Source organism: Saccopteryx leptura, chromosome 5 (assembly GCF_036850995.1).
Source record: "Saccopteryx leptura isolate mSacLep1 chromosome 5, mSacLep1_pri_phased_curated, whole genome shotgun sequence".
In the NCBI taxonomy this organism is placed as follows: Eukaryota; Metazoa; Chordata; class Mammalia; order Chiroptera; family Emballonuridae; genus Saccopteryx; species Saccopteryx leptura.
In genome coordinates, this window is record NC_089507.1 from 48261699 (window position 1) to 48287597 (window position 25899).

The 25899-nt window shown below is 36.5% G+C and overlaps 1 protein-coding gene across 5 annotated transcripts in view; it reads right to left on the reverse strand.

The window, feature by feature from the left end:
- EPHA5 (EPH receptor A5) overlaps window positions 1-25899 on the reverse strand; it is a 373740-nt gene that overhangs the window by 324631 nt on the left and 23210 nt on the right. For all 5 annotated transcript variants that reach the window (XM_066384549.1, XM_066384547.1, XM_066384548.1 and 2 more), the window contains exon 2: window positions 17269-17333. In XM_066384549.1, coding sequence (XP_066240646.1) covers window positions 17269-17333 — 65 coding nt within the window. The remainder of the gene's footprint in view (window positions 1-17268; window positions 17334-25899) is intronic.

Sequence of the window (25899 nt, forward strand, 5' to 3'; positions counted from 1 at the left end):
ATGATAATTGAGAAGGCATAGTCACCTTATGAGTCTATCATGGCCACTATGTACCTCTTGAGGGAAATAAATATGAGAACAAAAAATAAGATAAAAACAAAAATTAGTAAAATCACACTCTGACCCTTAATATAGGCCACGTGTTGTGCTCAACAATGCATCATTATCTTATTCAAATACTTTTAAGAAACTTGTGGAGTGGTAGTATTATTACACATAATTTATAAATGAAAAAAAAACGGAGATAGAGATTAACTAAATTTCTACATTTTAGGTAGTAAAGTGTGAAGCCAGATTATTTACATAAATTAGTCATCTGAATTGAACTCTAAAGAGAGTCTCCCAGAATTCTGTGTATGTTTGTGCAGATTGTATATTTTACAGCTCCAGGAGACTTATCATTCAACACTTATCTATTTGAATAGATGAGCACATGAACTAAGTCCTGTTTATCAATGTAATTTCAGTGATAGATATGCAATAGTCTTTTCGTAAAATAAGTTGCATGATTAAATAAAGTGTTATTGACTCAGAACTGCATGACACGAAGTAAATGAGCACTCTTGATTCTAAACTTTGATATAGTTTTCACTATTCCATTGACAGCAAAAATATGTGCAGCCTTTCGGTCCAACAGTTAACCAATTCCTAAAAATTTAGATGCCTAATTATGTATCCATCAGTACTGTGAGTTTCTGTTTGAGACCTAAAGCGACAGGCTCACAAAGAAAAAAGGTAAAAGGTTTTTACACAGTGTTCACACAAACAATAGGTAACTCTACAAATATCTAATTTTTAGTGTATTCAACACACAGTAAATGCAATAATAATTCAGCCTAGAAAGCAGTCACTGTCCTGAGTGGTAATAAAGGTTTTCATTATTGTATAACTTCAGCTGGGCCTTGAAAAAATGGTTAGTATTAAGATGGGTTATATGGAGAGTAGAAGGTGGAGTATTTCAATTCATTTGTGCCAAACACCAGAGGTAGAAATTTATATGAATCCTTTGGGGAGTTAAGAAGTTAGAAATCAGGTCATTCATGGTCAAGTGTGATGGGCTATGAGATCACAAAATAGAAACAACTAAGCTCCAGAGGACAGAGATTATAGGCTGAGCCGTTTGAACCATCACTTTCTGAATAACACAAGCACTGAATGGCATCAAAGAAAACACACACACACACACACACACACACACACACACACCAGGCAATGAATACCAAAAGCCTCAAAAAACTTCAAAAACAGAGGAGTCTTGAGCATTCTCTCTCCCCTGCTGCATTTAATGAAAATAATCAATAGGAATGCTGAATGATTACTGTATATTTTTTCGCTGCAGGAGAAGGAGATTATGTACTCAGAACCATAAAGCATTTTGCTTGCAAAATTAATTCAAATTGACTTGCTTGGGAGCACTGTCACATGAATTGAAAACAGCTGAAGAATGAGTAGGGTGGAAAAAAAAAGAATCATGATAAACAGCAATCAAACCACTCAGAAAAATACCTGGCATGTGGGCCCTCAGGACTGCTGCAAAGCCCAGTTTTATTTAACATCTTCATTAATTAAAGGGACAAGGAGGGAAAAAATTGTTGTATTCATATATGGAAACTGGTGCATATATCTTTGAGAACAGAGAATTATTTTCAGGGAAAAAAAAGAAATTTAGGCCCAGATTTTACATGGACTACATCATTTGATAGAGCAACATCAAGAAAGAGCCTCAGAAATCTTCATATACATAATGCAGAAGAGGGAAATATTAGAAACCAATATGAAACAGATAGAAAACAGTTGCTTGATGCAAGTGTATACACAGGTGTCTCTCATGACAGGAGAGGTGACAATAACTTCTTTATGACTCTTTAGAAATGACCTGAAACTCTTTGTTCACAGTCACACTCCTTGCTTGTTATATAAACCAATGGAAAAGCCATAAAAAAGGGAACAGATCAAAAGAATTAAATATTTGTGTAGAAAGCTAGACAAGGTGATGACTATGAATAACATTGTAATCGGCAGGTGACAAATACATAAGGATGGAGGGAAAAAGAAGGATTCCCCTGCATGATCTGCTACCAGGGAGGAAGAGGGTTAGTCCTGGAGCCATGCTTTTCTGACAGTGGAGCTGAAACTGCAACCAGAAGGATGGCAGTTAGGTGAAGAAAAGGGATGATACCATGGACAAAGGTCACTTGCCAGCTTATATTTGTAAGTTTCCCTGTAATGTGGGGAAAGTGTTTTGAGAGTCTCAAAAGAAGAAAATATTTGCATTATTTTATAGTGACTTAAGGCCCTGGCCTGTTGGCTCAGCGGTAGAGCGTCGGCCTGGCGTGCAGAAGTCCCAGGTTTGATTCCCGGCCAGGGCACATAGGAGAAGTGCCCATTTGTTTCTCCACCCCCCCTCCTTCCTCTCTGTCTCTCTCTTCCCCTCCCGCAGCCAAGGCTCCATTGGAGCAAAGATGGCCCGGGCGCTGGGGATGGCTCCTTGGCCTCTGCCCCAGGCGCTAGAGTGGCTCTGGTCATGGCAGAGCGACGCCCCAGAGGGGCAGAGCATCGCCCCCTGGTGGGCACAGCTTTGCCCCTGGTGGGCGTGCCAGGTGGATCCCGGTCGGGCGCATGCGGGAGTCTGTCTGACTGTCTCTCCCCGTTTCCAGCTTCAGAAAAATTCAAAAATAAATAAATAAATAAATATAGTGACTTAAAATATGTAAAGAGTGATACTTAACGAAAATAACATTTGCATGTCTCAATCCTACTTTGCAAGAATACACTGTGACTATTGCTAAGTCATTCAATATTACTGCATGTATCAAAGGATAAAGGCAACATTTCCCTCATTTGCCAAAGCAGAGCTGGATATAATTGCTAAGTTTCCATGTAGAAAATCTAAATGCAAAATTGTGCTTGTTCTAAACTTCAGTGTATGCTTAGTGACTATCCTGAATTCCTTAAATTATTTATCTTAACTACCTCAAGGATTGGGTGTGCTTTTTGTTTTCCTAAAAAATAATGAATACAAAGCTACTTTGGAACAGAACTGTTCTTCATTATACTGGCATTTGCATTATATAGTATTATATCCATTCCCTTTAGAATTATTTTCTATCACTGTCCAAATAAAGAGCTTTTCTATATCCACTAATGTGTTCTTTTTTACCCACTTCAGCATTACTTTAATCTTTATTAGCCTCTCAATGTTCAGTGTGGGCCTCAATGCTGGTCATTATCTTTCCTCTTCTTCAACAGAAAGCAAAGCCAAAATATAGTTCTGGCAAAACTCAGCATGATCATAACCAAAATTCAAAATTATCAGTGTTCACAAATCTCTCCTCATTCTTTTTCTTTAATTTTGAAAAGAAAGAATCATACATAAAACCTCCACACACACTTTGTCCTAAATCAAGGTATCAGAATAGAAAATCCAGTTTAAGTCTTTCTGGATTCAAGAGAGCTCACATAAGATGCTCACAGTCCATTTGGAGTTATATAAACCTGAGATGTTTTCAACTTCAAAAGCAAATACACAGATGCTCTATCTCAAAGAAATAAAAAAAAATTGAACAAAGTGACAAAGTAAGAAATGCCATTAACTCCTGTTTTCAAGTAGAACTATCGCTTGTTCTTTCGCCTTCCAGGTGGAAAGCAGGTTACTCTGTCTCTATTTTAGTACAAATATGATTTAAGTCAAGATTCTGAAATCTCTCTCAAATAAATTATTCGGAATGATCCTAATAGCCTTTAAGATCAGTATAATAAAGAATCTCAAATATTGCTTATTCTGTATGAATGGAAGAAGATAAAATAGCAAAAATAAGAGCCGAACTTGCAATGCAGCTTAGCGGTGATGCCCAGGGGATTGTGGCGGCCTGCCCATTGCGTGCTATAGGAAATACAGAGAATTCCGTGGGGAGAAGGCACCAAAGCAAAGGAGCCAGGTGTATCATGTTGTCATCTGTAACAACAACATATGGAAAAAAAGAACAATGGTGGAATTTCTAAAACCCAAAAGCATAACCTGCTCTAAACAATCACCATAACCATTAATTTTATTCTCATAAGAATAAGCCTTGAAAACACTTGCTAAAAATATCCAGGAAACAAGGCTGTTTACATCCCTACTTAAACTATATAGTAAATGTTCCAGGAGGTGACTGAAATAACTCTAATGTAATTAGAAAGAAGCAAAACACATTTTCAGGGTGTGAACAAATAGGCTGCTAAAGCTAAGGAGATGAGATTGACAGTTTAAGGGCAGGACAAAAAAGACAGGAAAGCCTAAGTGAGAAAATACTTCTTTTAGAGAGAGCCTATTAGGTCTACTGTTATTCAGCCATATGATTCAATCAAAATTCAAACAAATGCACAGCTATGAGGCTTGCTCATCTATTCTAAACACTTTCACAGTTTTAATTAAAATAGGGTTTACATGCAGTATGAGTTTTATTTTTAAAGAAAAACTATTTATGTCCTTACAGGTTTTGCTTATCTTTTTCCAAAGTCTAGACAAAAAGTTTGCTACTAAACACCTGCCCTTTAATGGCAAAGTGGAGAGTTGTAGAGCTGTATTTCTTATACTTAGGGTGCACTGTTATTTCACAAATGTCACATTTGGGTATAAAAAATAAAGGGATAGTCTACGATAAAAATATATGCACTATCAAACCACAAAATGACATGGAGCAACCTTTAATGTCCGTTGTTAAGTGAAGAAAGCCAATCTGAAAAACACTAATACTGTGATTCCAACAACACGACATTCTGAAAAAGGCAAAAATGAAAACTGTAAAGACATCAGTATTTGCCAGGAGCTAGAGAGGAAGGAAGGAAGAAAGTGGGAAGGGATAAGCAGGTGGAGCACAAGAGATTTTAGGGTGGTGAAATTTTTCTGTAAGAAGCTATAATGATAAGCACAGGTCATTATATACGTCAAAGCCCACAGAATGTACAACAGAAAGAGTGAACTCTAATGTAAACTAAAGCATTTAACTAAACAAATGTATCAGTATGACACATGCATCACATGAATAGAATATGCTAATAATTGTGAAAACAGAGAGGATAATATTGAGGTGGTATACAGGAACTCTCTATATCCTCTGCTCATTTTTCTATGGACTTAAAATTTCTCTAAAAACCAAAGTCTATTAATTTAAAAAGTAAATCAAATGGTTATAAAATTTACAAGTTTTAAAGAAAAAATCTTATGAAAACAAAAAATAAAGGGATGACAATAGAGCCCATCACAACATAAGTGAATTCTCAAGTCCTCTTCATTGTTCTTTAGCCCCGTTCTTAAGAATCGTTATTTTAGTAAAAATTATATATTAATGAGTTGAGGCTGATAACGTTTGAGAAGTCCAATATAAATTATATTAAAAAGGTGCTCTAGAGAAATAAAAAAACATATTTATTCATAAATTTTGATATTTAAAATTGAGGGTAATTATGATATTTTACATCAAATAAGCGAGAAGTCAGTCTGTGTTTTGTTTGTTTTGTTGCTGTTTACAATGAAGATCAGTTCTTGAAAAAAAAGTTTACAAACACTCCCCTTAATTTTTTTTTTTAATTTTTAAATTTATTTTAGAGAGGAGAGAGAAAGGGAGAGAGAGAGACAGAGGAGAGAGAGAGACAGAGAGAGAAGGTGGGGAGGAGCTGGAAGCATCAACTCCCATATGTGCCTTGACCAGGCAAGCCCAGGGTTTCGAACTGGCAACCTCAGCATTTCCAGGTTGACACTTTATCCACTGCACCACCACAGGTCAGGCCCCCTCAATTTTATGCAAAGTTAGATTAGAGTATCAAATCTCACATTTAGGTGTTCAGGAACAAACTCTCGAAGTCTGCCAACTTCATTTAATACCCAAATGCCACAGACATAGCTGAGTATTTGTTACTTTTAGCTACCAAATGTTGTTTTTTGAGTATATATGAAAACAGCAATATAGAAGCAGCTATTTCATCAACCATCATCTTTTCTATATCTTTAGTGGTTTAAGAATCACATGATGCATTCAAAATCATTGCCTTATTTTATCCTAAAAACAAGAATTCAGGATAGATGATAGAATAACTACCCATCCCCACTTAACAGATAGCAAAGCTGAGATTCACAGAGGTCACAAAAATTATAGCTATAGTGGGGCATTATTTCATCCTATTATTTATCTATCAATCTATATAATTGTATAATTAGATATAATATACACACTATAATATGCAACATATATTTGAGCACCAATGTGCTATACATTTTTTTTCAAATACTGATGATCTAGCTATGAATAGAATGAGACCACTCTGGTTCATTGAAAACTTGTTTTGAGGTGAATTTCTCTTCAGCATCACTTCCTCTTCTATATAAACTATAAATCTGGGCACCATTCAGAACCCAGTCATGTCTCTGGAGATTTCACTGTCTAGAGGATTTCACCTCTGGTATAAAATAATCAGTATCCTGAAAAACCTAGGTTTGAAATATGTAGTAAAGTCAGTCTCTCACTGGCTGCATAAATTTGGGCAAATCACTTCTTTTTTTTTTTTTTTTTTTTTACAGAGGCAGAGATAGACAGGGACAGACAGGAACGGAGAGAGATGAGAAGCATCAATCATCAGTTTCTCGTTACATGTTGCGACTTCTTAGTTGTTCATTGATTGCTTTCTCACATGTGCCTTGACTGCGGGCCTTCAGCAGACCGAGTAACCCCCTGCTGGAGCCAGGGGCCTAGGGTCTAAACTGGTGAGCTCTTTGCTCAAGCCAGATGAGCCCACGCTCAAGCTGGCGACCTCGGGGTCTCGAACCTGGGTCCTTCCGCATCCCAGTTCGACGCTCTATCCACTGCGCCACCACCTGGTCAGGCCAAATCATTTACTCTTACTAAGCCTCATTTTCCTCTTCTACAATAAGAATACTAAGTATCTCTTTTTATTGCCATAGTTAGAAATAATTGGAATTATGTATACAAAACAGCACTGTTTTTCATGGCATAATAATGAGAAACAGTGATATGCAACATATGTGCTAAATAAAATACAATCCACGTGCTCTTTCTAGTTATCACAAACTACCTGAATGGTGTCGAGCAAACACTGTCACCTCTCTGCCACTTTTGTACATGTATAGAAGAAAAGCTAGGACTACAAATAATTTCATGTAGCACATTACTCTAACATTATGATTACTCGTTATCAAAATAAGGCTGCCTGGAGGCCCAGGATGGAAGGAAATTCTGTTTGTCTTCTTCCATGTTGTAACCCCCCGTGCCTAGAAGAGAAACTGGCACACACCACATGCTGGACAATACATATCTGTTGAACGAATGAATATAGCAAATTTGCATAAAAGTAAATTTTTCTATATAATAGTACTTCCAGATATGTCTAGAACAAGAAAAGAAAAAAGAGGAGAATTCAGCTTACTATCATGAAGCAGGCACACACATGAGCATTATCTCAAACACTGTGGTTAAAAAGCACATGCTGAAGCCCGGATTTAAATGATGTGTTTTAACACAGTTGAAGTAATCAAAAAAAAAAAAAACTTGTAAGAAACCATATTAGCATGTAATAATAAGTGAAGGTAATTTTTTTAAAAAATAAAGCCCCTTAAAAGGATTCCAAGATGGAGGCCCTGTCTGGTTGGCTCAGTGGTAGAGCATCGACCCAGCGTGTGGAAGTCCCAGGTTCAATTACCAGCCAGGGCACACAGGAGAGGCGCCCATCTGCTTCTCCACCCTTCCCCCTCTTTCCTCCTTTCTCCCTATCTCTCTCTCCCCCTCCCACAGTCAAGGGTCCATTGGAGCAAAGTTGGCTGGGATGCTGAGGTTGGCTGGGGTGCTGAGGATGGCTCCATGGCCTCCACTTCAGGTGCTAGAATGGCTCTGATTGCAGCAGAGCAACACCCCAGAGGGGCTGAGCATCGCATTGCCTCCTAGTGGGCATGCTGGGTGAATCCCGGTTGGGCGCATGCGGTGCATGCCGGAGTCTGTCTCTCTTCCTCCCCCCACAACCACTTCTCACTTCAGAAAAATACAAAAAAAAAAAAAAAAAGGATTTCAAGATGGGGACTGAGTTGTCACATGGACATTTCACTTGTCTCCTCCCAGGAACAAACTGGAATTATAACTAAATTTAAGAATAATTGGTCTGTAAAACCAACTTCAAACTAAAACACAAGTTCATAACCAAGGAGTCACAGAAGCCATACCAAATCTGGGAGGAAGGGCAAAAACACGGAAAGGGCTGCCCCACTTCCAGGAGCGAGCAGCAGCCGAGGGTCCAGAGGAACTCTCACTGTGGGGAGGGTTGCCCTGACAGGTGCAGTCCTAAGCTTCAAGATGGCACCACAGCCTAGAGCTCAAGAGCCTAGAACATGTGCCCACACAGCATTTGGAGGTGAAAAGAGATGAGTTTTCTGTCTGCGAGAAAGAGATAGAACTCTCAGAGATGGAGGCTCCAACTTAAAGGGCCAGTGCAGAAAATCTCGTCCACAGCCAGTTACCTGGGGCTCCCACGGGTGAGAGCTGAAATGACTAGAGTTGTGTGAAGAGAGTGTAAGTTGGTGGCCCAGGGAGAGACACTGTGGGGGATGACCACCAGAATCCCTGTGCGGAGTCATTCTCTAACACTGCAGTTGCCATCTTTCTTAGGAGAAGGAGTCCCCTCTGTGTGGCATCAGCCCAAGGGAAAACAAATGCCCCACCATTTGGTGTCTCTCTTGCCCCACCCTATGGAGATTGGGCCATTCTGAGAAGTGAGCAGCCCTGGCCAGGAAGCAGGGGGCAAGAAATGACTCAGTTATCAGGCATTGAAGCTGGAGCTTTCTCCCACACTCTCCCAAGAATGTGACTGGTACCTCCACCTCATGTCAGACTCAGTAGATACTGTCCAGACTGTGTAAAGACCAAGTCTCTGGGTCACAGAAGCCACACCCACCAGAATCCTGGGGGCCACTCCATACTGAGGTCTGTGAAAAAAGTCAGGACAAACTGACACCTGCAGCTGTGGGATGGAGTCACACCCACCTCCTTTCCAAATCTCTCAGTTTCTCAGACTCTAGACCCTACCAGAGGTTTTCTCAGTGGCTGAGCCCAGTAAGCAGCCAGCAGACAGAAGCAACAGAAACCTTGGGCTCTTTGCGGAATTGCCCCGTGGCCCAGGACTGGTAAAAGCCAGCCTAGGTGTACAGTTTGATCCTTCCATGTGCACCCAAATCCAGCAGAAGCAGCCACAAACTCTGGATTGCCTATGACTTCAAAAAGGTTACTGAGGGCCAGTCATGGGCAATGTCTCCTACCGGTCAGTTCTACATTCCCTCCACAGTAGACCCAGGGCCAGAACATCCAGTGGCCAACTACAGAATAAACCTGATCAGGGTCCAACTACCCTTACTAGCAGCATATTCAAAGGAAGAGCTTGTCAGGCACCAAACCAAGCAGATGTAAGTTCCATTTTCTGTGATCAACACCTACACAGTAGCTTGTACACATTGAACGAGGTATAGCTTCATAGTTAGTTGGTCCAAGTCCCAGATACACTGCCCTGCTGGGCTAAGATACATAGCAGAAAGGAAGGAGGACTTAGAACACAGGCATTCAAAATGTCAATTCTTTGGAGCCTATTGTTAGAACCAGTTAAGGGGCTTAGCCACTTTCTGGGGTGGTACAGTCAGCCCAGTAAAGGACTCTCTCAGTCTTCGTCCTTGAGAACAGGGGCTACCCAGATGAGGTAACTCCTGCAGAAGGGACTGTTGGCCCCACCCAACCAGAAACTGCTGCTCATCCCTCACCTCACTGGAGAAAACTAGAATTGGAGTATACAGCAGTGACTGAGGGATGAGGATCTGGAGTAGGGGTCAATTTGACCTTTACTGAACTCCTGTCCAAAAGACCCTTGATGTAGTGGATCCCACTAGCATTGTCATCCTGACCTCAGCTTTCCTAACCCACCTAGCTTGCAACCAGTGGATATATGGGTGGTGTGAGGCCAGTCTGAGCCCACACTATAGTCTTGCTACAGAAGAGTCTAAGAGAAAAATAGGCAGGTGCAGAGGAGGTGGAGCAGCTGAAAAGTAGAGGCAAATCTTATGGAACTTGGCCCTATTACAGAGCTGCTGTAAGCTCTAAGCAGGAGAAAGCTGATCTTTATAGACAGGTGGGTTCCCAACCACACACACCCAGACATAGAAAATGCAGACACAAACACACAAAAGGTGAACAGAGTAGTAGCTCCAGCCAGGTAGCCCACGGGGGGTTACAAACAATGTTTGACATTAACTTGTGTCTGAACCCTGCTCAAGAGAACCCATAACCAACCCAACCAGTAGTGGGTGGTATATTGCACCAAAGTTAGGCTCAACTATCCACACAAGCAGCATGCCTAAATGAGGAGTTCAGCAGGCACCAGACCCTGTTAAGTTTATGCCGCATAGGACAGTCACTGCACAGCATCTAATACATGCGATCAAGTTTGACCCTTAGAACTCCACCCAACAAAGGTCCAAAAGCATTCATGACTTATATACAGCAAAAGGGTAAATATAATCCTCAAGAAAGAATCCTAGAGCAAGTATCTCAGGTAACCTGTAGGATAGTAACACCGAGCAAACCTTTCTCAAAAAAGACGTTACAAAAAAGTGTGAGTCAGAGAAAAGCTACATAATACACAGACAAAATGGGCAAAGAAATATGACACAAATGAATCAAAAAGAGAAATCCCCAGAAAAAGAGTGAAATGAAATGGAAATATCCAAACTACCAGAATCAGAGTTTAAAATAATGCTTATTGGAATGTTCAAGGATCTTAGTGGAAGAATGAATAATCACAATGAGAACATAAACAAAGAGACAGTGAGCATTAAAGAGTACAATGAAATCATAAAAAAGAACCAGTCAGAAATGACAAATACAATATCTGAAATGAAGACTATACTACAAGAAATCAACAGCAGGTTGGGTGAAGCAGAAGATTAAATCAACGATTTAGAGGACAAGATAAATGTAAGCAGAGAAGCAGAGCAGCAAAAACAAGAGGCTCAAAATGGCTGAGAAAACTCTAAAGAGACCGCTATGACAACACGAAGAGGAACAACATCTGCATCATACAGGGTTGTGAAGGAAAAGAAAATGAACAAAGGATAGAGAACGTGTTTGAAAAAATCATAGCTGCAAACTTCTCTAAATTGATAAAGAAAAAAGTCACACAAGTTCCAAAATCATATAGAGTCCCATTAAAGATGAACCCAAAGAGGCCCACAACAAGATACATCATAATTAAAATTCCAAAGATAAGAGGCACAGAAAAAATACTAAAGTTGCAAGAGAAAGGCAGTTAATTATCTACAAAGGATCCCCCATAAGGCTGATATCTGAGTTATCAACAGAAACATTTCAGTCCAGGAGGGATTGGCAAGACGTATTCAAAGTAATGCAAAACAAAAACCTATGACCAAGACTACTCTATCTAGTTAAAACTATCTTTTAAAATCAGAGGTGAAATAAAGAGTTTCCCAGGAAAAAAAAGGCTCAAGGCACTCATTACCACCAAACTGGTATGGTTATAAGAAAAAATAAATAAATAAAAAAAACAAGAAAAAGAGGATTATAAGTATAAAAAATAAAATGGCAATAATTAAGTACATATCAATAATAACCTCAAATGTAAATGGAATAAATGCTCCAATCAAAAGACATTGGATAGCTGCATGGATAAGTAAACAAGATCCATACATATGCTTTTTACAGAGAGACCTACCTCAGAACAAAAGATACACATAGACTGAAAGTGAAAGGTAAAAAAAAAATATTTTATGTAAATTTTTAAAAAGCAGGGGTAGCAATACTTATAAATGAGAAAATAGCCTTTAAACAAAAGCCATAGTAAGGAAAAAAGAAGGTCACTACATAATGATTAAGAGAGCAATCCAACAGAAGGATAACCATTGTAAACATTTATGCACCTAATATAGGTGTACATAAATATATGAGGCAGATTTTGATAAACATATAAGGCAAGATTGACAGCAATACCATAATAGTAAGGGATTTTAATACACCATTAACATCAGTGGAAAGATTCTCCTGACAAAAAAATCAACAAAGAAAGAATGACCTTAAATAAAACACTAGATCAATTGGATTTAATTGATATCTTCAGAACATTTTACTCCAAAGCAGCAGAATATACATTCTTTTCAAGTGGTCATGGTACATTTCTAGGACAGACCGGATGTTATGACACAAAATAAATCTCAATAAATTTAAGAAGATTAAAATCATATTAGGAATATTTTCTGACCACAATAGCATGAAACCAGAAGTCCACTATAGTAGAAAAACTAAAAAATATTCAAACATTTGGAGGCTAAACAGCATGTTATTAAATAACAAATGGGTTAACAGTGAGATCAAGGAAGAAATACAAGATTCCCTTGAAACAAATAAAAATGAATATACAACAATCCAAAGTCAGTGGAACACAGCAGAAGCAGTCCTGAGAGGGAAGTTCATAGCATTACAAGCAAACCTTAAGAAGCAAGAAAAAGCTCAAATAATCTAAACCTGCACCTAATGAACTAGAAAAAGAATAACAAACAAAACCCAGAAGAAATGGAAGAAAGGAAAAAATAAGGATTAAAGTAGAAATAAATGACAGAGACTAAATATATATATATATATTTATATATATTTATATATATATAAATCAATATATATATATTTATATATATATAAATCAATAACACTAAGAGCTGGTTCTTTGAAAAAGTAAACAAGATTGGCAAACTTTTAACCAGACTTATCAAGAAAAAAAGAGAGAGATGACCCAATCCAAATAAACAAAAACAAAATTAGAAAGGATAGAGGAGAATTAACAATATCACAGAAATACAAAGATTTGTAGAAAATTACTATGAAGATCTATATGCCAAAAAATTGGATAATATAGATGAAATAGATAAATTTCTAGAAACATACAATCTTCCACAACCGAATCTGAAAGAATCAGAAAAGCTGAGCAGACTGATTTTAACAAACAAAGTTGAAACAGTTATGAAAAAACTGCCAGCAAACAAAAGTCATGGACTAGATGGCTTCATGGGTAAATTCTACCACACATTCAAAGAACAACTAATACCATCCTTCTCAAGCTATTCCAGAAAATTCAAGAAGGAAGACTTCCAAGCTCAATTTGTGAGGCAAGCATCATCCCAATTAAAAAAACAGGTAAAGACTACAAAAGACAAAACAAAAATATAAGTCAATAATTTCGATGAACATAGATGCTAAATTTCTCAACAAAATATTATCAAACTAGATTTCATAATATATTAAAAAGATCATACACCATGATTAAGTGGGATTTATGCCAGGGAGGCAAGGCTGGCACAATATTTGCAAATGAATCAACATGATTCATCACATAAACAAAAATAAGGATAAAAATCTCATGATTATATATATATATAGATACAGAAGTAGCATTTGATAAAATTTGGCACCCATATGTGATCAAAACTCTCAGTAAAATGGGAATACTGGGAAGATGCCTCAACATAATAAAGGCTATGTATGACAAACTGACAGCCAACATCATATTCAATGAGCAAAAATTAAAAGCAATCCCCTTAAGATGAAGAATAAGACTGGGATGCTCACCACTGTTATTCAACACAGTACTGGAAATCCTAGCCACAACAGTCACATGAGAGCAAGAAATAAAGGCATCTGAATTGGAAAAGAGAAGTAATACAGCTAAAATATATATGCTGATGACACGATACTATATACAGAAAATCTTAATGTCTCAAAAATCTACTAGACATGATAAATTTATCAAAGTGTCAGGATATAAAATTAATTTTCAGAAATCAGTGGCATTTTTATACACCAATAGTGAACTGTCAGAAAGAGAAATTAAGGAAACAATCCCACTATTGCAACAAATAAAAATAAATAAATAAATAACTCAGGAATAAATTGAACTAAGGAGGTAAAAGACTTCTACTATGAAAATTATAAGACATTGGAAAAAGAAATCGAGGAAAATACTATCAAGTGGGAGCATATACCGTGTTCATGAATAGAAGGAAATAACATCATTAAAATGTCCATACTACTCAAAGCAATCGACAAATTCAGTGCAATTCCTATTAAAATACCAATGCATACTTCACAGATCTAGAACAAATATTTCAAAAATTTATATGAAACCGAAACAAAACTTGAGGAGCTTCAGCAATCCAGAAAATGAAGTACAAAGTGGGAGGTATATCACACTTCCTGATATCAAGTTATACTACAAGTCCATTGTAATCAAAGCAGCCTGGTACTGGCATTAGAACCAGGGCTTATAGATCAACGGAACAGAAAAGAAAACCAAAAATGAATCCATACCTTTATGATCAATTAATGTTTGACAAAGCTAGGGCCAGTGGCCACAGTCATTGTGGACATGTAGGTTCTCATTCGATTTCAGGCAGACAGAAGAAATGGTGGAGCCAAAAAATGGTGGACCATTTCTTTATTAAAGTCTTGCACTGGCCAATGAGCAAACAGGCAGCGAAGATCACTTCCCTCTCATTCAGAGTTCCCAAAGCTCTAAAGTATTCTCTGGTTCCACAACCCAGAGCATCTTCTCCTGTTCCTAATAGAATCAAAGACCCCCACAGCCTCAGTAGGGCTCGCAAAGCCCCTCAGTTCTGGTTCCTCATATGCATACCTTCTATCTCTCTGTACAAACTTTCTTCTTCTTCAGCACTCTGCATTCTCCTTGCTCTCCGTGCAAAACTGCTTGGGCCCACAAAAACCCCTCCTCCAGCAAACATTAGCAAATCAGTGGCCCCTCCCAAGCAGAAATACAATCCCAATTAGCAATCAACTGCCCTGCTCTGAGGGCAAGCACACATGTGGCTTCCCAGTGCCATTTTGTAACAATAAATGTGAGCAAACTCAAAAAATACAAATTTTACTAACTCATTTGCCCAATAACAAAGGAGGCAACAGTGTATAATGGAGTAAAGACAGTCTTTTTAATAAATGGTGTTACGAAAACTGGACAGATACATGCAAAAAAATAAAACTAGAATACTGGCTTACATCATTCACAAAAATAAACTCAAAATGCATAAAAGACTTAAATGTAAGTCACAAAACCATAAAAACTCTAGAAGAATACATAGGCAGTAGACTCTCAGACACCTCTCAAAGCAATATTTTTGCTGATAAATCCCCATGGTCAAGTGAAATAAAGGACAAAATAAACAATGGGACTATATCAGACTGAAAGCTGTCAGAAGACATCATTAAAAAAATAAAAAGACAACCCACTTTATGGGAAAACATATTTGTAGATATGTCTGATAAGGAGTAAATCACTAAAATTTATTAAGGTCTTATAAAACTCAATGCCAGGAAGGTAAACAATCCATTTTTAAAATGTGCAAAAGTTCTGAATAAACACTTCTCCAAAGAGGATATACATGGCCAATAAGCATATAAAATAATGTCCCTTGTCACTAGTCATTAGAGAAATGCAACTTAAAACCACAATGAGATATCACCTCAAACCTGCCAGAATGGCTTTCATTAACAAATCAACAAACAAGTGCTAGCAAGGATGTGGAGAAAAGGAAACCCTCTCTGCTAGTGGGAATGTAGACTCTTGCATCCACTGTGGAAAACAGTATAACATATCCTCAAAAAAGCTAAATATGGCAGTGCCTTCTGACCCAGCTATCCCACTTCTAGGAATTTATTTTAAGAACCCCAAAACCCTAAATCAAAAAATAAATGCACCACCCATGTTCATTGCACCATCATTTGCAATAGCCAATATCTGGAAACAGCCTAAGTATTCGTCAGTGGACAAGTGGATAAAAAAGCAGTGGTACATTTACACCATGGAATACTACACAGCCATAAAAAAGAAAAAAATCATACCTTTTGCAATAGCATAGATAGACCTAGAGATTATTATCCTAAGTGAAATAACCCAGACAGAGAAAGACAAATACCATATGATCTCACTTATATGTAGAATCAAATGATCACAAAAAAATGAAAAGCAAAATAGAAACAGAGGCAGGATCACAGGGAACAGAGGGACAGCTGTCAGAGGGAAGGGAGAAGAGGGGATGGGATCTAAGAAGGTGAAGGAATCAGTCATATTACATATACATAACACACAGATACAGAAAACAAAGAGGCAATAGCCAGAGGGAAAGGGTGAATGGAGCGAGTGGGGGGGGCAAAGGGGGTGAAATGGAGGTGGAAAGAAACTTTGCATGGGACATGGGGGGCATAATGCGGTGGAGGGAAGGTGTTATATTAAATGGGATACTTAAAACTGTCAACAAAATAAATTAAAAATAAACCTTTTAAGTTAAAAAATATAATAATAAAGTCCTGAAAGAAGAGAATATCCTGATATATGTGAAATGTTAAAAATTGACGCCACAAAAATGCCAACATTATAGATTAGCAACTGAGTAGAGTATCAGGTATAAGTTGAGTCAAACAGGAGAAATTACTCTCTTAAAAAGCAACCTACATTCAGCCTGACCAGGTGGTGGTGCAATGAATAGAGCATTGGTCTGGGATGCTGAGGACCCAAGTTCGAAACGCTAAGCTCACCAGCATGAGTGCAGTGTTGCCAGCTTAAGCATGGGATCACAGACGTGACCCCATGGTTAGTGGCTTGAGTCCAAGATCTTTGGCTTGAGCAAAGAGTCATTCACTCTGCTGGAGCCCCCTGGTCAAGGCACATATCAGAAGCAATCAATGAACGACAGGTGCTGCAACAAAAAATTGATGTATCTTATCTTCTCTCCCTTCCTGTCTGTCCCACTCTGGTTGAACAGAAACTGGTCATTGACATGTTATTTTTACTTCCTATTCAATATAACCAGAATAAGGGCAAATTAGCAGAAAAATAATTCTATCTCATTTTTTGAAGATAAACCAATGCTGTAAGTTTGTTGGTTGCTTCATCAGAAACTCTTCTCAATGTCAAAGGTAACTTCACATTTATTTGTGGAGAAACATTCAAAGAGGAAAATTACATAGTTGTTATTCTGTTATTGAAATCCATTCCCTATTTGCCTACTTTTCTCAGTCATAGCTAATATGAGGTCTCCATCCTCACCCTCACACACACAACCTTCCTCTCCTAACAACAAATCCATTCAATGAATTTTCAATCATGTTATATATGTAACATGAAGTCTACTCAGGCAGTGAAAGTCATAGGAGAAATTTCATAAAGACTTACCCCATTTTTTGGAAAAGCAATCCATCCCAGGTCCCCCATGACAGTACGTGAATCCAATAAATTCACTGAAAGAAAAAATACAAAACTGAGTCAAATGTATAAAATTGCTTCTTCACTCTTTTCATAGTGTTATTAAAAGTGCATATTGCTACATAACTGAAATTAGATTAAGCATTCATTACGATGAATACAAGAGTTATAATTTAGAGAAAACATTTCAATAAAAGAAAACAAGTGATTTTGAACATTTAGAGATTACAGCAAAATCATATTAACAAGTCATTATCCTAAGTGCTTTCTTTTTAGTCTTTGTCAAACAAGAATAAAGAAGAAGAATTAAAATAATAATAAAAGAATATGAAAAATCTACTGAAAACAGTAATGACCATGCAGTTTTTTTCAGGCTCTAGGTCTTGGGATTAAGCTGCAGCCATAAAAGTGTAGCTGAATGTATTGTATTTTCTTTCGGAAAGCTGTTATGAAGCAATTAACAAATAATTTACATTAAACAGCAATAAACTATCCCCAAGCTTATAACATTTTTTTTTGCAATATTAAATTAACCAAAAACTCTAATCCAAATTGCAAGTTTAATTAAGAAAGAAATCTACACACACTTCATCCAGCTCTCAGGGTTGTTGTTACAGTTAGGTGTACATTGTATTTCCAAGATATTTTCTACTTGTTTATGACCATCATATCGCATGTGCCTCTTACAGAGCTAACAGCAACAACATTTTTGATAGACAAAGATCAATTATGGCATAGCTGGATATCTCAAAATATCTGGAACTCCTAGGATGGAAGTCTGACCATCATCATTGCAAAAGGAAGCCACACAGTAAGTACACACCTGCGCACCACATCTCACACACTCACCACGTTTATTTTTCAAGAAGTTCACCTGCTCTCACCTCAAGTTAAACTAGTGAAAAGAGTACTGTGTTGTCAAAATGCCTTAGACCTCACTCACAGATCATTATGTTTCCAACCTGTTATTCTTTACACAAGTGGATCTACCTGGCTCACTGTGCAGCTGCACCACTTAAAGTGAGCATGGCATATGGACCCAAAAGGGAAATAAGATAGTCAGTGGCATGAAGCTTCCTTAAACTAAATTCAAGGACCGGTATCTTGAAATGCTAGCAATTAAAAAAAAAAGATTCTATATGCAAATGCAAGCCAAGGCTACCAAAGAAATAACAGCAAATAGGGTAAGAAATGTGCTTTAATATTCGTGGAAGAGAATATAAAACAGAATTTTAAAAACAAAGGCAATGAAGATCATAATTTAAATAGAAATGTTCTATACACTATAGAAAATATGTACATTTAACCCATATTTTCCATCATTTTCATATAACATCAAATATACACTAACTTAACAGTTTTAATATTAGTAGTATAAAAATACAAATTTTTCAATTTTTACACAGCAGAAATATACTTAATACATATACACACACATGCCCAAACATATATATACATAATATATGTGTCTGTTCAATATACTTGTCTATTTCTTTCAAGTTCTGAGCTCTTTATATAAACATGTATACTCATAGAATGGGGGGGTATCATCTTCAGCCAACACGTATCACCTTGGCTTTAGGGAATAATAAAATAAATAACTTATGCCCAGCTTGTGGTGGTGCAGTAGATAGAGAGCTGACCTGGAACACTAAGGTCACTGGTTCTAAACCCTGGGCTTACCCAGTCAAGGCACACACAACAAGCAACCAATAAACAGCTAGAGTAAAGCAACTACTTCTTGCCCCCCACCAACTTCTCTTTGTATAAAATTAATAAATAAAATTTAAAATAATAAATAAATAATGAAATAAGTAATCTGTGGAATTATGATTTAGAGGAAATTGACCTAACTGAATCACCATTGTTTAAAATAGAAAAAAGAAAATGTGTTTCACTATCCACTGAGCTTGTTAATCCCCTGGGAACTCCACTATATCTAATATTTCAGGTAGATCCATACTCTTCTTTTTAATCTATTGTTGGCTTTTCTGGTTTCCATGGGAATAAGGTTATATTATTATACTTAAATGTCCTTGTCCTCATTTTCACTTTTCTGGGACACTTAGGGCTGTGTCTAGACATGACTAAAATACCAGGGGAGTGCAGAACCTAGATCACTGTTTATTCCTCTTTACGATTCATTTATTTCACCTTTGATGCTGAGCAGCAGCATATCTGTGTAGACTAGATAAAGTAGAGCATAACAGAACACTGAAGGCCTTCTACCGAGAAGGCAGTCAAACTGAACTTAATCCTGTGGTGGCACACTGATGTGCATAAGAATTCCGGGAATTCATAACCAGCTTGCCATTAGAAACACAGCATTCCTAGTAGACCTTTTAATAATATGTGGGTCTTCAAATATTCATTTATACCGGCAGAATTCCAGATAGCTTTCTCAAGTTTAGTTACACTCATTTAAAATTACTTTAATCTAAGTTACTATTTTTACTCTGTTGTGACCCAAAATATGTGTGTGTGAGAGAAAGTAAATGAATCAAGTGAAAACACTAGCTTGGCTGTTAATAGAATTTATTGAGAATTTTCAATACTGGAATACACTGATAAACACATGAGAATAACCACAATAGGAATACAGATTACCTTTTTCTTTTATAATCTTGTCAAAAGGTTTTCTTCAGATAAATGGATTAAGAGGTACATAGGAAATAGCTATATTTCACTTTCCACTATCGTCTAAAATTGCTTCCCTTTTGGAAATAGATGATTTCATAAAATTTACAATGCAAAGAAGATATTTATATATACCATTATGGAATTGGAAATTGAGAGAAAAAAAGGAAAATTGATATTTTAAGCAAATACTTGCAGATTACTATATTATAATTTTGTTCATATAATGTAGAGCAACTTGGATTTTATGCCCTAGGGAAAATAACTAAAATGATATGTATATACATATATAGATATATAACCATATAATTTATATATACACATATATATCCTTATCTATCTCTATATTGATACATATAGAGAGAGTGAAAGTTTTCTTCTCTCCCAAGTGTCTTACATGCTGCACTAGCTTTCTCAAAAGCTCTTCTCCTTTTCTGAATTGTTAAGTCTTTACTAGTTCTACAAAATATATTTCAGGAACTACCATCTTCAGGAAGCTATCTCTGATCATCCCTTTCCTAAGTCTAGGTAAGGTATAATTACTGAATATTCAGTTAGCACAGAGTTTGTTTTTTTTTTTAACTTTATTTTATTTATTCATTTTAGAGATGAGAGAGAGTGAGAGAGAGAAAGAGAGAGAGAGAGAGAGAGAGAGAGAGAGAGAGAGAGAGAGGAAGAGCAGGAAGCATCAACTCCCAAATGTGCCTTGACCAGGCAAGCCCAAAGTTTTGAACTGACGACCTCAGCATTCCAGGTCAATGCTTGATCCACTGCGCCACCACAGGTCAGGCAGCACAGAGTTTTTGTATCCAAGACACTGAATACACAGAATTCTATCGTGTCCTTATAAGAATACTGTGTTTGACTCATGCCTATGAACTTAGCTTGTGCTTAAAACAGCTGAATGACTGTTTTATATCTTATTTCATTTTATTTTTTATTGATTGATTTTAGAGAGAAAGAAAGAGAAAGGGAGAGAGAAAGGGGAGCAGGGAGCATTCACTAGTTTTTCCACATAGTTGTGGATTCTCTAGTTGCTTCTTTTTATGTGTTCTGAACAGGGATTGAACCCATAACTGGTGTTTTAGGGTGATGTTCTAACTGACTGAGCTAACCAGCCAGGACCAATGGGTGTTTTTCTTATAAATAAATCATTTGGCCAGTGGAAAAAACTGGAGGGTGTGTCTGTATGAGCACTTACCAGTGGTTCTCAACATGGACATCAGGTATGTCAAGGAGACATCTTTGATTTTCAAAACTGAAAGGTAGGGAGGTGACACTTTTTAAGGCATATAATAAATATTGCTACACTATTTTGTACAGCTTAAACTAATATCGTATGTCAACTATACTTTAATAATATGTATATATTTTTAGACAACTGAAGGGTGAGGGAGTATTTTGCCACTGGTACCTCATGGGAAGAAGCCAGTAATGCAGCTAAACATCATTCAGCACACAGCAGGACTTCCCCCACTCCCAGGAAATAATTATCTGGCTCAAATATCACAAGTACCAAAGGTGAGCAACCCTGGCATACACTTATGATGCTACTAGAAAATCTCTACTTTCACAAATCTTTTATAGTGCACCAGTATCATGATCTTTATTAATAAAAATGAGCATTTTTGAAGGCATTCTGAATGAATCAACATAGTATTCCAGTTTAAGGAAATAAAAGTAATAAATATTAAAGTTTCATTTAGAAAAAAGAAATATATAACCCAGCTCCTGAAAAAGTTTTTTACATGAGCTGTTCTCATTTATGTTCTGATAATTTATCAACATTTATTATAGCATGAGTAAAAAATACAATGCTGCTGATATTGTCTATATTTTCCCCATTACTTTAGTTACATAAATCTAGAACTTCATGTTATATATAAACGTGAATTTTCTGAATTTGAGTTCTCAATTTTATCAACAAATTTTAATTCTATTGAATTAATTAGGATGCCATTGGCCATCCCAATAAATAAGTAATAAATAATCCTAATAAATAAAACTATATAGGTTTCAGGTGTGTGAGTCTATAACACATCATTAGTATGTTGCATTATGCTGTCACTATCCCAAGTGAAGTCTCCTTCCATCACAATTCATCTCCCCTTTACCCTTTTCTACTTATCCTCCCTTACCCTCTTGGGATCAACATACTGTTGTCTGTGTTTATTAATTTATTCTTCTTTGCTTAATTCCTTCACCTTTTTCACTCAGTCCCATAAGCCCCCTTCCTTCTGAAAGCTGTCAGTTTGTTCTTTGTATTTATGAATCTATTTCTATCTTGTTTGTTAGTTCATTTTGTTTGCTAGATTCCACGTACAAGTGAAATCACATGGTACTTGTCTTTCTCAAACTGGCCTATTTCACCTCGCCTAATAATCTCCAGGTCTGTTCATGCTGTCAACAAAAGGTAGTATTTTATTCTTTTTGTGGCTAAGTAGTAGTCCGTTGTGCAAATGTACCACCGTTTTTTTATTCACTCACCTACTGATGGGCACTTGGGCTGCTTCTAAATCTTGGCTATTATAAATAACACTACAGTGAACATAGGGGTACATATATTTATTCAAATAAGTGTTTTCGGGTTTCATTGGAAATATTTCCAGAAGTGGAACCACTAGGTTATATATAAGGCAGTTACTTTTAAATTTCTGAGGAAATTTCATACTGCTTTTGATAGTGGCTGGACCAATCTGTATTCCCACTAAAAGTACACAAGTATTCCTTTTTCTTCACATCCTCCCTTTTTTTTCACATCTTCATCAGTAGTTGGTAGCCAACACCAAACACATTTTAAAAGGCAGTGATGGATTTAGACCTCTACCACAGTAACAGTCACTAAGTGTCTTCTCTGCAGCAATTACAGTAATTAAATTGTTCTGAACCATATATATCATATATATATATATATATAATGAGTATTGGTCTTCATTGTACAACTTAATTAAAATTTGTCTAGAAGAAACTACTAATGAATATAATTAGTGGAAATGTTTGATACCACAATTACTTTGGAAGACATAAATTAGATCTTATTTAATTAAGTTTTATGGAAAATGTTTTTATTTCATTATTTATATTTTAAAATAAAGCCACATATTAAACTGAGAGAAAGTCTTCAAAGTCATTTTCCCTAAGTCACTGTATAATTATAATGAAGATGGGCATATTGGTTGGTATTCTAATCAGTAATTAAAAAGTCAGATTCTCAAGGAGAAATAACTCTACAGAGGTCAATGGTTATATAGTCTATTTCAAATTTCCTGAAGTTATATCATAAAAAAAAGAATCATGAATACAGAAACATTTAATAAGTAATAATCAGTTGACTGTCTGTCCAACCAATAACAGATTATAATAGATGTGATTCAAAATAATCTTATGTAGACTTTATTTTTAGTACACACTAAAATTTTAATGACTTCTTGAACAAACAGAGAAAAGCTTTGAAAGAATTTACTTTTAGAAAAGCCATAGAGTTGTTAGCTCATTTTTTTGTTATTTGGGGGTTCATTGAGTGCAAGGAAAAGACAGAATGAGTAAAATGGAATATGTGTAAAACTCCTAAACCCACACCTTTATACATGCTAGCAAAGATTAATTTAAGTTAATAATTCAAATGTGGCCTTTAATGATTATTATTTTCAAATATTCATAACATTGTATGTATCACTTTGACTCCACTGCCTTCTCCTTAACATCTTGCTAATATTAGTAACTAAGTCCAGAAAAATATTATTGGATTCTACAGGAAATTGACATATTGGGATAAATGTGTTTTTGAGACTTTGAAGAGTTGAAAGACATCTCAAAGACATTCAAGCCAGCAACATCAGTGGGCAGGGCCTTGAGAAAATGTGTGATCTTTGATGGCATGAAGACAAAGTAGGGAGCCAGGAGGCATTGTCTCACTCTTATATTGTTTCTATTTTTCACATAATCTTCACAGTAACAAACAAACACACTTATAATGGTAGCTGACCCTCTACCATAATATATAGAGAGAATAATTCATAGAAACAGATAGAATGACATTCTGTTTCTCTAAAGGCACTGAACCAAAGTCCCATTGCATACAGTAAAATTCTGATGGATGTTTGCTTATTGATTTCCATTTAACAATATCAAAAAGGCTACTGGATTCAATTACAGCACACATTTTACTAATCTGTGGAAATAAACCCCAGTTATACAGCTGTCCAGCATCTCTTCATGGTCCCAGTCAGCACAGATGTGATTTCTTGCTTGTGGGCTAAATTTCATAATTTGACAACTGCTGCAAGGAACAAAGAACAGTCGACAAAATGAGTACAGGGAAGGAGTACATCTGTTTCCCATTGGAAAACTAAATTTGTAAATTTGATAAAAATTATGTTATAGGTTTAGGGGTATTATGTAGATTTCTGGCATTTCTTTACTTGAAGGCAAGAATCAATGACCAACATTATTTCCAATGAATGGGAGAGTATATATTTCTCCTGCAATTCTCAGCAACCATGCACACAACCTGAAAAAAGAAGAAGAAGATAAAGAAGAAGAAGGAGGAGGAGGAGGAGGAGGAGAATTAAAAAAAATATGGCAAAAGGAACTTATTAATGTGCACTATGTGTCAGTTGCTCTGCTGGGCAACTTATATATGTTCTTTCATTTAATCATCTCAACAAAACTGTAGAATCAACAGAACACTGGCAATTTGCAATCCTGTTCTGAGCCCCAGCAAGATAATCAAGGAAGAAAGTATGAAGCAATACTTGAGGCTTTCATGACAGCACAAGGTCCTTGCCACCCAAAACCAAGTCCCTCACTTAGAACCTGGACATAAGATACCTTGATTATAGGTACCAATCTCTCTGAACATCCAAAAGACATAAATTAAACACTAATCATAAATGAAACTAATTTATTCGTACATGAATCATGGATGCTGAACACTACTTGAGAAAAATCTCACAACCTGGGAGTTTGATTCTGAAAACTTAGGTCAATTATGTAGCTCTGAGTTCCTAATCTGCCTTATCTTTTGGCAGAATTTGGTCATGACCTTGATGGACAAACACTCTCTCACACCATCTATGTTCAGTGACAACATAATTTCTGTGGTTTTCTTCTACTCCTCTGGCTACTTGTTTCTGTTATAAACTATGTTTCCTGTACCAGCCCTTCAAACTTTGGTTTTGATTAGAACTCTGTTTTTGCAGGCTGTCTTCACTTCTTACTCTATATTAACATTCTTGACTAGAACTTAATATGGTAAACTAAACATTTTGAAAGAACAAATGCCTGGGTACCAGATCATTCATATTGAATTAGACTATTTGGATGGATAATGGCTTGTATATAGATTTTTTTTTTTTAATTTTTAAGTTGGTTGGTGGTTATAGAGGCAATGTTAGCTTATGTCCCTATGTAAGAACCCCTGTAGAGGAGCTCATCAATTTCTAAGTCTTCAGTATTAATGTAAATGTTAACGACCATTAAATTCATATGCCTTGTCCATTTATTTCTCCTGACATTTTTATTAATTTATAGATTCAACCTGTCCCAAGATGAACAAAATATCCTCTTTGTACAAGAAAAAAATCCTGTTTCCTATTTCAGTGAATGCAATGCCATAGAACTAGTAATTCTATCCAGAAATTTGTGAGTCACCTTTGTCTTCCTTTACCTTTATTGCTACATTGAATCAGAGATGAAATCCCACCAATTGTAACTATATTCTCTATATAACTCTGAACTACCTGCTTAGTTTCATTCCACAGCATACAGCCAAGTCCTGGCCATCATTTTCCACTTGAAAAATCTCCTAGCTGTTTTCTCAGTAGAGAGGCATGATCCCTTGCAATTTCTTCAAAATACTACATCCACAAAGATCTTTCGAAGCCAACAATATGGTCACATCAATCCAATACTTCAAACCCTGTCATTGTGTCTTACTGTTTTTAATAACAAGTCCTTCCAGCA